The following is a 14,732-nucleotide window of genomic DNA, read 5'->3' on the forward strand; positions in this document are numbered from 1 at the left end:
CTGGTACAAGGTCAACTAAAAGGAGATCCTAGAAAGCCGAGGCTTATTTCCACAGGAACCACACTTTAAATATCTCATATAACATTGAAAGACAGACGGATAGAACATAGTACTTTATCTAGGATAATATCAGTTTCAAAAGCATAACATCAAATACAAAGGCGGAAAAAAAAGAAAGGGGGGGGGGGGGCATGGGGGCTTAGTCTATTTACAAGTTACGGGTAGCAGACGAAAAACACTCAATTTCCCGAAATGCAACGCAAGATCATGTGACCGAGAAGTGCTGTCTCCCTCATAGACATACGCTGCTGCAGAAAAGTGTTTTTTTTTTCTCCTAATTAAGTGTGCCTGCTATGCAATAGCAAAACACTTATTGTAATCCGCCATACTTAATTAAGTCTTTCGCCACGAATTTCTGCACGTAATAACTGCCGCACAATTTACGCCACCGCCGCAATATATACATCAAAACGTGCGGCTCGGCCGGGAATGGTGTGCTATTACTTTTCTTTCCGATCCGCGTTACCATTGCGACGTAATTCGCAAAAAACGACGCCAAAAAACCCCATTGACTTAGAATGGGGGAAACTTCGGCACGTAATAACTGCCGCACGATTTACGCCACCCCCGCAATATATACATCAAAATGTGCGGCTCGGCCGGGAATGGTGTGCTATTACTTTTCTTTCCGATCCGCTTTACGATTGCGATGTAATTCGCAAAAAACAACGCCCAAAAACTCCATTGACTTTGAATGGGGGACTCCGAAAAAAAATCCAGAAACTTTGGCGCCACATAACTCTGCCATACTTTTGCCTAGCAACGTCATTTAAAATGTAAAATGCTCACACAACTTTGGTCTTTTTCCGACCAATAGGGATGAGCTGTAATTGATTAAGCCTCGCCCCCTCTTTAACAGGAAGTGCCCTTCACCAAACAGGAAGTGCCTCTATAACTCATGAACCGTTTGTCGTACAGACTTGCGGCTGGTGTCATACCTTTTCTTTTTTTCTCAATTTTTTTTTCTCAATTTTCTTTTTTTCTAAAAAAATTTTTTTCTCAAATTTTTTTTTCTCAAATTTTTTTTCTCAATTTTTTTTTTTCTCAAAAAATTTTTTTCTCAAATTTTTTTTTCTCAAATTTTTTTTTCTCAAAAATTTTTTTTCTCAACATTTTTTTTTTCTCAAAATTTTTTTTTCTCAAAAATTTTTTTTTCTCAATTTTTTTTTTCTCAAACATTTTTTTTCTCAATTTTTTTCTCAATTTTTTTTTCTCAAAAATTTTTTTTTCTCAATTTTTTTCTCAAATTTTTTTTCTCAAAAAAATTTTTTCTCAATTTTTTTTTCTCAAAATTATTTTTTTCTCAAAAAATGTTTTTCTCAAAATTGTTTTCTCAAAATTATTTTTTTCTCAACATTTTTTTTTCTCACATTTTTTTTTCTCAAGATTTTTTTTTCTCACATTTTTTTTTTCAAAATTTCTTTTTCTCAAAAAAGTTTTTTTCTCAAATTTTTTTTCTCACAAAACAATTTTTTCTCAAAAAACTGTCGTTAAAGTGCGACCCGTGATAACGGCCAAAAATGCTCCAAAACGCCACTAATTAGTCGAAATGGCTGACTTCCAGTTTGGTTTCTGATTGGCTGCTGGCCTTGTGACGTGGGTAGAGCTGCGAGGGCCTGGTCATCGCTGCTTGCAGCTTTAATTCATTAATCGTCCATGACCTTAATTGGGGCCTATTTCGCCAAACAGGAAGTGCCCCTCACCAAACAGGAAGTGACCCTTGATCTCGTGAACCGTTTGTCATACAGACACGCGGGTTGCGTCAAATGAAATAACGCTAATGCTAACACCAACCGCTACACAAGGTTGCACAGACTTAGCGAGCTGCAGGCACACTTAAAATTTCTTAGAAATTTTCTCTTCTAGTCTAGCTTTTAAATCACCTTCATGTTCAAAATGCGGCCTTTTCTACCGGCCCTTACAAAAGCACTGCGGCCCGCGATTGTTTAAAAAACGGTCCTGACTGAAAGAAAACATTATCGTGATAAACAGGATTGATTACTTATTTGCCAGGAGGACCTCAAAGGTAGGTAGAATGGCGGGTTGCCATGGGCACCTGCCGATTAAATGTTGAATAATCCTGGGCACGCTACCAGTTAAGGAACCCAGAGAGTCCCTGAAATCAACTTAGAGAAACACTGAACCACTGAATGATTCCGTACTGAAAAGAACGTCAATTCCCACAAAGACATTTACAGTATACTACTGCTCAGCGGTCTAAGCCGTCAGCTCCTGTGCACGGTTTGAAAACAGCATGACAACGGTCCCTCGTGCTGATTGGCTAATCGTTTTTTTTAGAACCCATCCGCACCGCTGTGGCGCTCATTAGAAAAATCTCTATTTTGGACAGGATAAAATGCAGGGTCAAAACACAATGCCAGGGGTGCCCGCTGGCCTGGTGGTCAAGGCGCATACCACATACTAGGTTATGACGCCTGCTGGCGTCACCGGTTCGATTCCCGATCCGGAAGACCTTTGCCGCATGTCATTCCCCGTCTCTCTCCCCGTTTCCTGTCGGTCTACTATCCTATTGGGCATAAAAAGCCCAAAAACAAATCTTAAAAAAAAAAAAAACACAATGCCAGACCAGAAGCAGTCTGTACTCAGTGAGTGGGCAGAGTCTATGGTCTGGAGCCAAGCTAGTTCTCTCTCTACGTCTATCTTTAGCACTCACTAAAAGCCATGTGAAAAAAACTCTTATCATCCACTATGGCTGTCTGTGTCTGATTGTCATTGTTTAGCTGTATCACTATCACCCACTGTCCTCCTGAATACGGAAATTACTCACACTAATCACTTAAGCTATTTCATTTGCGTCACATTCTGCATCAATATTGTGGCTATCACGTTAGTGACTTACACTAAGGAACGGTTGTTTTGTCACTCCAGAGATACTCTTGTGCAGTGTTGTTTGGATTTTGAGATTTTGATTTAGTTTTAGTCATAGTCTTTTGAATAAAATGTCATTTAGTTTTAGTCATAATTTAGTCACCTGAAAAGTATTAGTTTTAGTCGAATTTTAGTTGACTAAATATCCTAAGATTTTATGACGTAATGACTGATTTTACACTTGGTTGCGTGCTGAAAATAGCGGATCTACAAGCTCACAACGTGTTGCGCTGCGACGCGTTGTGAGCTTGTAGATCTGCTATTTGTCAGCACGCAACACCTGAGAGCAGTGAACAAAACGCAGTCGACAAACATTCTTCGTCATAGTTTTAGTCGACGAAATCAACACTGCTCTTGTGTTTCAAATGTTTTTTATTCTAGCAAATTACATTAAGTCAGAGATAAATGCAACAATGCATGCTCTTTTTTTCAATTGTTTTCCACACAAAATCAAAAGTTATACATTTACAAAAACACACAATGAAACAGTTTACATAAATAAATAATACATATACATACAAACAATACAAAACATACAAGTCATGATCCTAAGTAGTATCTCTGAAAGTCCCATCCCCTTCCCACCCGTCCCTACTCCACCGTCATTGACACCCGACCATCCAAGTATAGCCTATGTTACTGATGCCAGGTATGCTGTGAGAGGCGACCATACTTTATCAAAACATGAAAGTTTGTCCCCAAGAGTATATCTAATCCTTTCAAGATGTAACGTGTTGGTAAGGTCACTGAGCCACATCTTTGTGGTTGGCGCATCTTTTTTCTTCCAATGCATAAGAAGCAACTTCCTTGCAATAATGAGACCATAAGATAGGAAACATTGCTGATGTTTTGTTAGCTTTGTACTCAGATATTCCCAATATGACAATGAGGGGATCTGGTTCTAAGTTTTTTTTTTTTAAGTTATACCATGTAACTTTTTTTATAAAACAAATCTTAAAATTGTCCTAACTGTTAAATCGCTAAAGTTTTAGAACACCCACTCTGTTATTTTCAGCTTCTGAAGCCTTCTCTTTATATGTTTTCTATGAGTTGTGAGGGGGGGAGAATTTCCCGGCAAAAGGATGTCATCTCCCACATGATACACTACCGGCCAATCACAGTGCCGATCATACACCACCGGCCAATCACAGCCAGTCTTGCTGTCTCTAAAGGAAGTAGCTTCCCTCAGCAACTGTGTTTACATTGGTGAAGGAATATTGCTTGCTACTCCCTCAATCCTGGTCTAAAAATGATGGGAGACGGCTCTACGGAATCGTATCGGCGAGGCGAAGGTGCTCGCGACGGCCGCGGTGGTCCGCGGACCCCCGTTCCGGTGGTCCGCGGCGACTCCGGCCGAAAAAAGCAATACCGCTACTGACCACTAGTTGAGCAGCTTCCACAGTACAGCTTTAAGTATTTTAGATAACACTGCTCTTGTGTCACCTCCTCTCTGTACTGTGTGTCTTCTTGACAGAGAGCAAGCAGGTGGCGAAGGAGGAAGAGGCTCCCACCATAAACCGGAGGCGAGGTGCCATCAAACAGGCCAAGATCCACTGCATCAAGAACCACGAGTTCATCGCCACCTTCTTCAGACAGCCCACCTTCTGCTCCGTGTGCAGGGAGTTCGTCTGGTCAGTACGGTGGTCTGCAACCTGTCAGTACGGGGGTCTGCACCTCTGAAAAACGGCAGCCAGCGGCGGAATTGTTAACCAATAATCAAGTAGACTAAAACACACTGCATGAAGACACATGCTTCCCACGGTCATGAAATTCCTGGAAATATTTTTAAATTAGATTAGTTTTTTTCCAGCACTGGAAAAGGTTTGGAATTGATCAAGGGTCCTGGAAGGTCCTGGAAAAATATTTGGCTATGCATTGTTTTTGGCTATTGAAACATTTTCTAAAACATATATAACATCCCACAAGATATGAAACATAATACTGTAAGTAGTTTTTCACCAAACGGGCTTGATTGCCTAAATGTACAAAAACAGATCTACACGCTTATTCTATAACCATTCTATGCTTTGTTTTTGCTACACTGCCTGTCTTTTGGCATTGCACATAGGAGGAAGAGACTTGTTATTGCACTGAATGGTTGTTATAGGCCTGGATATTGGGTTAAATATTCTGGAAACGTTTTAGAAATTCATTGGTTAAAATGTGGGGGAACCCTGAAGACATTAATTGACCATACTTTGGTACCAAACGCAATCTGTCAGGATTCACTATTATGCCTCATTCACACTACAGATATATAGTTGAACGTTTTGCTTGGTAATTCAATGTAATCTCAATGGAAACCAGCTTTAAAGGCTGGATTCCAAGGACAGCCGACATGCCCAGCCTTTAAAGCTGGTTTCCATTGAGATTACATTGAATTACCAAGCAAAACGTTCAACTATATATCTGTAGTGTGAATGAGGCATTAGTCTGTGAGTTTCCCCATTTTACATTTGACATACAGTATAACTCTAGTGTTGACTACCAACAGGTGTCCATCAAATTTGAAGTATTTTCAAAATCTACATTTGTCAATACTTATGTTCCACAACCTGCATGTGAGGATCTTTATTTTGTGCTATATTCTACTTTAACAACCTGCATCCCTACTTTTGGCAAAGTTTCCGAAATATTCAAACATAATTCTTTTCATTTTTCATTTTCAAAAGTAACATAATTATGCGACACATTGTGAGCTTGAAGATGAGCTACTTTTACTGTTTGGTATACGATGAATTATAGGGCTCATGAGAAAGATTCAGTGGTGAGGAAGTTTAGAAGAGAATAGAATCCCGTATATAGACACGTTATCATTGGTGTACCAGTGTTCCTCATTATCAGTGATAAATGATTAATCGGCGGATCATTCAAGTCTTCACTGTTGACAGCATTCAATCATTAACTGATCAATGGAAGACATCAAGGCCGCACTCACACTCGCGTTTCTTTCTCTCCCAGGGGACTCAACAAGCAAGGCTATAAATGCAAACGTAAGTGTGTAACCCTTATTTTTATCAGTAGCGTTCTCCAGCGTTCTTATTTTTTATCACTTTGAAAGCATTCTCCAGTCCTTCTGGGCTAGTGGGAATAAGCGGGCTACAATTATTATTATTTAATTTTTTTCCTTTTCAGATTTGTTTTGGGGCTTTTATGCCTTTATTGATAGGACAGTAGTCGGGAACCGAACCTGCGACACGGGCTACAATTCTTTTAACCATATATTTTTTATTCGACTCGAACCAACACAGCAGCGTAGTATGTTGTGTTGTGTTTTTCAGAACTCTCTAGACCACATATGTCAAAGTCAATGATATTTAATTACTATTGGAACCGACCCGCAGGTCGCAGCCGCACGCAAAACAGCGTAACACAACATGCTAAATGTACAGATAAGGCCAGCCAACCACACCACATTTCATGCTTTCCTTAGACAGACAGCTGAAGCCAACCAATCACAAACCAAAAAGGGAAATTTGGATTTAGAATGGAGGATGTAAAACAGCGCTTTTATGTGTTGTGTATGCGGCCGTGACTCGTGCCGTCCTCCACATTGTCACATCGAAGCAAAGCAACACAAGCAACGCAGTACAGTTCAATGAGAAGAAAGTAATTTCCCCATCAAAATAAATAAACTCTGCATTGCCGCGATCTGTGACAGACAAATTGTGAGTTTTAAATAAACATTGAACTAGTCCGGCCCTCGACTTGTAGCAAATTTTGATTTTTGGCCCTCTGTGTATTTGACTTTGACATCCCTGCTCTAGACTGTCCCCCACTTTTACCTGTCCCCCTATGGCAGGCAGGAACTAAAGTGTTAAAGTAAAGAGGTCACAGATTAGAACAACTTCAAGATAATAAGTAACTTGCCAAATTGAAATGATAAATGCAATACAATGTGTGCATTAAACATGTTGCAAGTGTACAATTACATAGAATTATTACAGGCCTACTGTGCTTCATACAGTGGCTGGAAATGCAGTAGCCCAGGTAGTGTCCACGCACATTGAAAGATGATTCAAACCATCACTGTCCTGCTGTACTACTTCAGGCCGTGCACAACATGTGCTCACCTACTTCAAAGTGAACACAAGCCTCTTTCATCTCTGCTCCTCAGAATGCAACGCCGCCATCCACAAGAAATGCATCGACAAAATCATTGGCAGATGTACGGGCACGGCTGCCAACAGCCGCGACACCGTGGTACGTATGACTCGTGTACTTATCTTCTGACGATGTCATGTTTAGGGATGGGACGATATGAAAATATCATGATTATTGTGACAAAAGAAATCGTGATTTACGATATCATCACTATAGTCAAACTCCATTATCCTGGGGCGGAACATTTGCCAAAAAATTGCAGATCTATAAGCTCACAACGTGTCGCAACATGATGCGTTGTGAGCTTGTAGATTGGCTATTTTTTGGCAAAGACATTTGATAGAGAGTGGGAGGGGATACAGCAGTGGTTCTCAACCTTTTCAGGCTGCGACCCCCCAAATAATTACATTTTAACTGGGGACCCCCCACACTGACGAGCACTAAGCACTGTGAAAATAGCATATCTACATGTTCACAACACCTCACAATACAAGGCGTTGTGAGCATGTAGATCGGCTATTTTCACAATTTCTGCCTCTGATATTTGACAATTTGGCCAATGTTTAATTTGTCATTTTAGAGGTATTAAAAAAGTCCTTAAATTGTCACTTTTGAAATGTGCAGATACCATCTATACACTTAAACCGTATGTTAACGTGCTACGTTAATCATCTGAGGACCCCTCAAAATAATTTGGGGACCTCCCCTGAGGGGTCCCGACCCACAGGTTGAGAACCACTGGGATACAGGACCAATTTCTGACAGGTGAATCTAGTGGTTTCCAGACAGCGTCCTTGTCTATGCTGTGGTGCTATTGTAGGGAGTGCTGGGGAGACAACACTAGACAGAGAGATGCTCTCACACTGGACAGACCGATGGTTGTTTAAGGTGATGGGGACTGAGCCTGACTTTGTGGTGGCAGTGGCAGAAACAGAGAAAAGACAGCATCCATACTGGATGATGCCAGCGGCCACCCACTGACTGCACACAGCCTTGTCCTCTCAGAGGAGCACCGTCAGGGATGGGTTCCCATCTCAGAGGAGCACCGTCAGTGATGGGTTCCCATCTCAGAGGAGCACCGTCAGTGATGGGTTCCCATCTCAGAGGAGCACCGTCAGTGATGGGTTCCCATCTCAGAGGAGCACCGTCAGTGATGGGTTCCCATCACAGAGGAGCACCGTCAGTGATGGGTTCCCATCACAGAAGTGTAGCACAGACAGGGGTGTCGCACCAAATTCTGGGCCCTGGGTACAAGGATTCACTGTGGGGCCTCTGTGCTTTAACTATTGAAAAATAGCAGATATACAAGCTCACAGCGTGGCACTGAGTGCCGCGCTGTGAGCTTGTAGATCTGCTATTTCTGAAAAATCATAAAAATCTTTGAATATTTCAATAGGTTTTTTGAAAAACCTATGTTTCGATGTCAGTGGTGCTCAAACCTTTTCATGTCAAGGACCCCCAAAATGATATGTATTTGGCCACGGACCCCCATCTCAAAATATTGAGTTCCAGGGACCACCCAGAAGCAGAATCTGAGACACAAATGTTCGCTTAAAAAATACATATATTCAAAGATTTGCACACATTTTCACAACTTTTCAAAAATAGCAGATGTACAAGCTCGCAGCGCGGCACTCGGTGCCGCGCTGTGAGCTTGTATATCTGCTATTTTTCAATAGCTAAAGTATATAAAATAATTAAGCCCCCCCCCCCCCCCCTTGTGACGCCCCTGCAGAGGAGCACAGTCAGTGATGGGTTCCCATCACAGAAGTGTAGCACAGACACATTTAAACGCTGCTTCACCCCAAGGGCCATCAGACTGCACAATGAAGCACTGGGGGAAGGGCTGTCACCATTATGACATTTAACGATTTAATTGTGTTTTTGTCGTTGACAATTACATTTCTGTTTGGCTTTTAGGCTTTGGAGTTGCTCATGGTAGATATGACACATAACCTAAATGTACAAAGAAATTATGGACATTTTTGACGACTTTATACTTAAAAAATAACATTTTTCAACATGGAAAACGATTATGAAAAAGAATCGCGATTATGTAAAATAATTGCGATTAGACGATTATGTAATAATTGTGACAGGCCTAACTGGGGGGTAGAGGAGATGGTGGGAGGGGTGGGGATATAGGTTTTTACCTAGGATTTTTAACTTTTTACTGACAATTCATCTATGAATGTATATGGCAACCGGAGCTTTGAGATTAACCCATTATTTAGGCTTAGAATTATTTCATGCTTAAACTATTGAAAAACAGCAGATATACAAGCTCACAGTGTGGCACAGAGTGCCATGCTGCGAGCTTGTAGATCTGCTATTTTTTGAAAAGTCAAGTTAAAGTGGCTCAAATCTAAACATGACACAGATTTGCATTCAGGCCTAGATGGTTTTTAATAATGTGTACATCTATCTGTTAATTCAACTAAGGTTCACGTGACTTGACTATTTCGATATTCCTATAGATTAAGTATTATCTGTGTATTGTATTCTAATTCACGGAATAAAATCAATGCGTCAGATACCTGAATGGAGCCCCAGATTAGACAAGAGGCAGTCCTTGGGAAGGACCTGTAGGTGATCTAGCAGCCTGGGCATTTAGTGAAACATCGGCCAGAGAGAGGGACCCAGGCAGAGAGACAGAGAACAAGAAAGAGATAGAGAGAGAGAGAGAGAGAGAGAGAGAGAGAGAGAGAGAGAGAGAGAGAGAGAGAGAGAGAGAGGAGCCAGGAAGGAGGGAAAGAGAGAGAGACTCAGACTCTGGGGCCTTTTCCACCAGCAAAGAACCGGTTCCAGAACCAGTGCCGGTTCAACTTTCTTCAAGAATCTTGGAACCTTTGGTTCGTTCTTGCGAACCGGCTTGCGTTTTCACCAGATTGAACCAGATTGAACCAGAGGAACCAAGGATTTTGTGGTTCCCGTTAGGAACCAACTTTAACGGTTCGGACCCAACTTTTACGGTTCGGAACCAACTCCGGTTCTCGGTGGAAAAGCTCAACTCTGGTTCATCAACTAGGCGGGAGAAAGAACCGGAACTGGTTCTTTGCCGGTGGAAAAGGCCCTAGAGAGAGAGAGAGAGAGAGAGAGGGGAGCCAGGAGGGAGGGAAAGAGAGAGACTCAAGAGAGAGAGAGAGGGAGAGAACCAGAGATAAAGTGACAGAAGTCCCTTTTCCACCAAAAGAACTTTGGTTCTAGAGGTCTGGTTCCGTTAGAGATTATTGGAACCTTTGGTGCTTTCACGGAACCGGCGGACATTTCATTTGGCTCCAGTTCCTAAACCAACTTTTTAGGGTTCTGAACCGATTCATTTCCAGTGGAAACACTCTGAACTGGTACAATATAAAGCCGGTTGCACACTGCACTGCGTGTTTTTGTTACGTTTTGGAAATCAGAAATCCTCGAAAGCATTTTTCAGGCCAAGGAGAGAGAGAGAGGAGAGAGAGAGAGCAAAGGACCCAGTGGTGACAGTTACGAAAATTGGAAAAAAATCAACCCTGGTCCGAAAATAAATTCGAAATGGGCGGCAGTGTGCAAACGTGATTGACATAACGTGAGGTAGATTTTTTTATTCACGCTCTCCGAAATTCACTCAGATTTTCGGCCCGAAAAACGCAGCCGTGTGCAAAGACCTTTAGACGGGGGAAAAAAGAACTGAAGCTGTTCAACCCGTGTGGAAAAGGGGCCAGAGGAGAGAGCCAGAGAAACAGAGAAACAGAGAGAGAGATGAGGCAGGTCCGCAGGGCTGTGAGGTGGCGTGGCGGGCCTCTCTACTTGCCTCCTCTGCTCAGCTATGAGTCCTTCTGTCTGTCCCCCCCGCAGTTCCAGAAGGAGCGCTTCAAGATCGACATGCCGCACCGCTTCAAGATCCACAACTACATGAGTCCCACCTTCTGCGACCACTGTGGCAGCCTGCTGTGGGGCCTGGTCAAGCAGGGCCTCAAGTGTGAAGGTAAAAAAAAAGAGCAATTTTATTCAGTTAAACCAGTGGTTCTCAACCTTTTAAGGCCGCAACCCCCAAAGTAATTATATTTTAACTGGGGATCGACCCCCCATCCTGAAGAGCACTAAGAGTTGAGGCATTACATTTTGTATAACACGGTTCTGTTGTGAAAATAGACGATCTACATGCTCACAACGCCTATTTTCACAATTTCTGCCTCTAATATTTGACAATTTGGTAAATGTTTAATTTGTCATTTTAGAAGTATTAAAAAGTCCTTAAATTGTCACTTTAGAAATGTGCAGATACCCTCTATACGCTTAAACTTTATGTTGGTTTGTTTACTGTTGAGTGAGAAAACAATGTTTCACATTAAGTTAATCATCTGGGGACCCCCCAAAATAATGTGTGGACCCCCCGGCGTTCCCGACCCACAGGTTGAGAACCACTGAGTTAAACCACTTGAGCCCTGTTTAAAATGTCTTTCGACTAATGCCACAACATCACAAGCATCGCGAGCTTGTAGATTTCATATTTTCACCAATAATTATGCGTGTAATGACATGCACGAGATAGAGACGTCAGGGTATGTGTGTGCGTGCGTGCACGATGTGTGTGCGAGGACTACAAATTGTCAGACTGGCTAAAATAAGGGCAAAACAACACTTAGTATGGAGTCACTTTCTATGGAAAAGTAACGGTCACCTGTATCCTATAACTGGCATTCTACAGCTTATACAGACAATTGTGATCATGATCCTGTATTACATTTTGACTCTGACTCTATTTGGGATTTTGGCAATTTAATTGAAAACCCAAATAAAGAGATTAAAGGGCAACTTTGTTTTTTTACAACAAGGGTTCATATTTTAGATAAGAAAGAAAAGATGAGAGTTAAAATGTTTTCATTTACTGCTTTCTATTGTTTTAGCGATTTTAGTAGTTTGATTTCAGTGGGTGGGGGCATGCGTACAAGTGGCTAAAATATGTCTTTTTAGACAGAATAAAAGCCAGCAATTTCTTTGTTACTATTTACACCAGCCCCCATAAGTCATATCTGCCCATGAAAGATTGCGGTGCATCTTGGGAATGGACTTATTGTGTCTAAAAATACATATTTAGCCGTTTGCATGCATGCCCCCAACCTGGGGCCATGCATGCAAATCAAATCGTTAAAATTACTAAAACGAGGTGCACGGTGGCGCAGTGGTTAGCGCTTCGCCTCACAGCTAGAATGTCCTGGGTTCGATTCCTGCCGGGGGACGCTGGCGGCGCTGGCGGCGTGTTCCTCCCTCCACGTCATCAGCGCCCACACCCTAGGTGGGGTTGGCGATAGGGCCTTTCTGTGAGGAGTTTGCATGTTCTCCCCGTGTCTCCTAGGGTTGATACCCTCACAAAAACATGCACGTAATCCTGGCCTCCCTGATGGAGGCGAAAGGAACTGGTTGGAATAACGTGTTCCTTCCACGCGCTACGTCCAAACCAGGGAAATCTCCACTGTCAGGTGAAAAGAAAGCAACTTGGACTCCTCATGCATAGAAGGAAGCAGGAGGTCAGTCCGTCAGTCCGTTGTCTCCCCAGGCGTGGCAGAGGGAGAGCAGAGCCCAGGATTACATAGGCAATTCGCACTGGGTGAAAAAATGGGTTACAAAATTGTGGGATAAAAATTATTTAAAAAAAAAAAAAAAAAAAAAAATTACTAAAACGATAGAAAGAAGTAAATGAAAACATTGTAACACTCATCTTTTCTTATCTCTAATGACTGTCTAAAATATGAACCCTTGTTGTAAAAAAACTAAGTTGTCCTTTAGAACGGGTACACATTATAGTGTATTATTATTTTATGCTTTAACTAATGAAAAACAGCAGATATACAAGCGCGCTGTGAGCTTGTATATCTGCTATTTTTGAAAAATCGTGAAAATTTGAATTTTGACGTGTCTTTTTGTGTGTTGACGTGTTTTTGAAGTGTCTTTTGAATTCTTCTAAGGTTTTTTTTAAAAAACGTATGTTTCTATGTCAGCAATCTGGCCAGCCATCGTCAAAGAAAAGGTCCTTTTCACTTAACTGGAGCTCAGTTAGTCTGTGCTTGAGAGACTACTCTGTCAGTGGTTCTCAAACATTTTCATGTGAAGGACCCCCAAAATGATATTTATTTGGCCACGGACCCGCATCTCAAAACATTTAGTTCCAGGGACCACCCAGAAGCAAAATTTGAGTTACAAACGTTCGCTTTAAAAATACATATATTCAAAGATTTGCACAAATTTTCACGACTTTTTCAAAAATAGCAGATCTACAAGCTCGCAGCGCGGCACTCGGTGCCGCGCTGTGAGCTTGTATATCTGCTATTTTTCACTGGTTAAATCATTCAATAATTCTAGGCCGAAATGGGTTAAAACGTGTGCGTTTGAACGCCTGCGTGTTGGTAACATTGTGTCTGGTTCTGTCACAGACTGCACCATGAACGTGTTGGTAACATTGTGTCTGGTTCTGTCACAGACTGCACCATGAACGTGTTTGTAACATTGTGTCTGGTTCTGTCACAGACTGCACCATGAACGTGTTTGTAACATTGTGTCTGGTTCTGTCACAGACTGCACCATGAACGTGTTGGTAACATTGTGTCTGGTTCTGTCACAGACTGCACCATGAACGTGTTGGTAACATTGTGTCTGGTTCTGTCACAGACTGCACCATGAACGTGTTGGTAACATTGTGTCTGGTTCTGTCACAGACTGCACCATGAACGTGTTTGTAACATTGTGTCTGGTTCTGTCTCAGACTGCACCATGAACGTGTTGGTAACATTGTGTCTGGTTCTGTCACAGACTGCACCATGAACGTGTTGGTAACATTGTGTCTGGTTCTGTCACAGACTGCACCATGAACGTGTTGGTAACATTGTGTCTGGTTCTGTCTCAGACTGCACCATGAACGTGTTTGTAACATTGTGTCTGGTTCTGTCACAGACTGCACCATGAACGTGTTTGTAACATTGTGTCTGGTTCTGTCTCAGACTGCACCATGAACGTGTTTGTAACATTGTGTCTGGTTCTGTCACAGACTGCACCATGAACGTGTTTGTAACATTGTGTCTGGTTCTGTCTCAGACTGCACCATGAACGTGTTGGTAACATTGTGTCTGGTTCTGTCTCAGACTGCACCATGAACGTGTTTGTAACATTGTGTCTGGTTCTGTCTCAGACTGCACCATGAACGTGTTTGTAACATTGTGTCTGGTTCTGTCACAGACTGCACCATGAACGTGTTTGTAACATTGTGTCTGGTTCTGTCACAGACTGCACCATGAACGTGTTGGTAACATTGTGTCTGGTTCTGTCTCAGACTGCACCATGAACGTGTTGGTAACATTGTGTCTGGTTCTGTCTCAGACTGCACCATGAACGTGTTGGTAACATTGTGTCTGGTTCTGTCTCAGACTGCACCATGAACGTGTTGGTAACATTGTGTCTGGTTCTGTCACAGACTGCACCATGAACGTGTTGGTAACATTGTGTCTGGTTCTGTCTCAGACTGCACCATGAACGTGTTGGTAACATTGTGTCTGGTTCTGTCACAGACTGCACCATGAACGTGTTGGTAACATTGTGTCTGGTTCTGTCACAGACTGCACCATGAACGTGTTGGTAACATTGTGTCTGGTTCTGTCTCAGACTGCACCATGAACGTGTTGGTAACATTGTGTCTGGTTCTGTCTCAGACT

The 14,732-nt window shown here is 42.1% G+C and overlaps 1 protein-coding gene across 1 annotated transcript in view; it reads left to right on the top strand.

Annotated features, from left to right (window-relative positions):
- The window catches only part of LOC308287525 (protein kinase C delta type-like), a gene marked incomplete at its 3' end in the record, with an annotated part of 64,550 nt that overhangs the window by 15,032 nt on the left and 34,786 nt on the right, over window positions 1-14,732 (top strand). The window contains exons 5-8 of the mRNA XM_080728731.1: window positions 4,424-4,580; window positions 5,911-5,942; window positions 7,067-7,152; window positions 10,885-11,014. Of these exons, the coding sequence (XP_080584857.1) occupies window positions 4,424-4,580; window positions 5,911-5,942; window positions 7,067-7,152; window positions 10,885-11,014 (405 nt within the window). The remainder of the gene's footprint in view (window positions 1-4,423; window positions 4,581-5,910; window positions 5,943-7,066; window positions 7,153-10,884; window positions 11,015-14,732) is intronic.

The sequence above is a fragment of the Nannobrachium achirus genome, assembly GCF_963921795.1.
Source record: "Nannobrachium achirus genome assembly, chromosome: 6".
NCBI classification, from domain to species: Eukaryota; Metazoa; Chordata; class Actinopteri; order Myctophiformes; family Myctophidae; genus Nannobrachium; species Nannobrachium achirus.